This window comes from Gregarina niphandrodes (genome assembly GCF_000223845.1).
Source record: "Gregarina niphandrodes unplaced genomic scaffold scaffold00028, whole genome shotgun sequence".
Taxonomy (NCBI): Eukaryota; Apicomplexa; class Conoidasida; order Eugregarinorida; family Gregarinidae; genus Gregarina; species Gregarina niphandrodes.
In genome coordinates this window covers 1-1,423 of record NW_011645797.1, presented here as the reverse complement: position 1 = coordinate 1,423, position 1,423 = coordinate 1, and the positions used below count along the sequence as shown (strand labels likewise).

Below are 1,423 nucleotides of genomic sequence, written 5' to 3'. Positions count from 1 at the left end.
AAAGACTCTGGGATCGTAGTACTTCTTATTGGGCTTGTCGGCACCTTCAGGATTGCCAACTTGGTTCCTGACATAATCGGCCTTCGCGTTGAAGTAGTCACGGAAACCACTGCAGTACGCCCACTGAGTGTCAGTGTCAATGTTCATCTTCACAACACCGTGAGAGAGAGCCGTAGCGATCTCCTGCTTGGTCGATCCGGAACCGCCATGGAAGACGAAGAAAACGGGTCTGTCGCTCTCGAGTTTCAACTCCTTCTTCACATGAGCCTGGTGCTTGCCGAGAAGTTCCGGGTGCAACTTCACGTTGCCAGCCTGGTATACGCCGTGGACGTTACCAAAGGCAGCAGCAATGCTGAACAAATCGGTATACTCTGAGAATCTCTTGTAGATGTCGAGAATATCTTCGGGCTGGGTATAGAGGGCTGCGTTATCAACGCCCTCATTGTTCACTCCATCTTCCTCACCGCCAGTAATGCCGATTTCCATCTCGAGCAAACAATTAATCTTTGCCATCCGCTCCAGGTACTTGCAGCAGATAGAAATGTTCTCCTCCTTCGGTTCCTCAGACAAGTCGAGCATGTGCGACGAGAAGAGAGGCTCACCATGCTTGGCGAAGTACTCCTCATCAGCAGCAAGCATACCATCAAACCAGGGGAGCAATTTCTTGGCGCAGTGGTCAGAGTGAACAATAACCGGGATGCCGTAGGCAGGTGCCACCATTCGAACGTAGTGGGCTCCAGCAATAGCTCCAAGAATGGAGGCCTTCTGGTCCTTGTTATCTAAGCCTTTGCCGGCCATGTACGCAGCTCCTCCATTGGAGAACTGAATAATGATAGGAACATTCAATTCCTTGGCAGCATCCAAAACGGCGCAAACAGTAGAACTAGAAGTGCAGTTAATAGCAGGGATAGCAAACCCTTTAGCACGAGCGTAGTTCAAGACCTTACGGACGTTATCACCAGTTATCACACCGGCGGGTACGTTCAGTTCTTGAGAAATGCCCATGTTAGAATACCCCAAGAATGAAAATATAGCCTAATGTAAGAGCGGAGGGTGCAACAGGGCGTCACCCGCCCAACCCTCAAACCATTCTCCTAGTCCATTCCCCCAGGTATTTATCTACTTAATTATTTCTAAATGATTCATTATCCAAAAACGTTGAAAATTCTGGAAACTTTTAATATGTGTTCTCGTTCTTAAGGTCCTTGCAAGCCTCAATAACGCGCTTGGTCATAGTCTTTTCACCCTCACGAACAAAGACTCTGGGATCGTAGTACTTCTTATTGGGCTTGTCGGCACCTTCAGGATTGCCAACTTGGTTCCTGACATAGTCGGCCTTCGCGTTGAAGTAGTCACGGAAACCACTGCAGTACGCCCACTGAGTGTCAGTGTCAATGTTCATCTTCACAACACCGTGAGAGAG

General features: G+C 48.8%; 2 protein-coding genes across 2 annotated transcripts; both read right to left on the bottom strand.

Annotated features, from left to right (window-relative positions):
• Positions 1 to 101: 101 nt before the first annotated feature.
• Positions 102 to 1,005, bottom strand: GNI_116600 (fructose-bisphosphate aldolase class II; the record flags this gene model as incomplete). The annotated part of the gene is made up of 1 exon (XM_011133436.1): positions 102 to 1,005. A coding segment is annotated over one exon (904 nt), but the record flags the coding sequence as incomplete, so codon positions are not given.
• Positions 1,006 to 1,177: 172 nt separating this feature from the next.
• Positions 1,178 to 1,402, bottom strand: GNI_116590 (fructose-bisphosphate aldolase; the record flags this gene model as incomplete). The annotated part of the gene is made up of 1 exon (XM_011133435.1): positions 1,178 to 1,402. One exon carries the CDS (start codon positions 1,400 to 1,402, stop codon positions 1,178 to 1,180), a length of 225 nt encoding a protein of 74 aa, XP_011131737.1.
• Between the last annotated feature and the right edge of the window lie 21 nt (positions 1,403 to 1,423).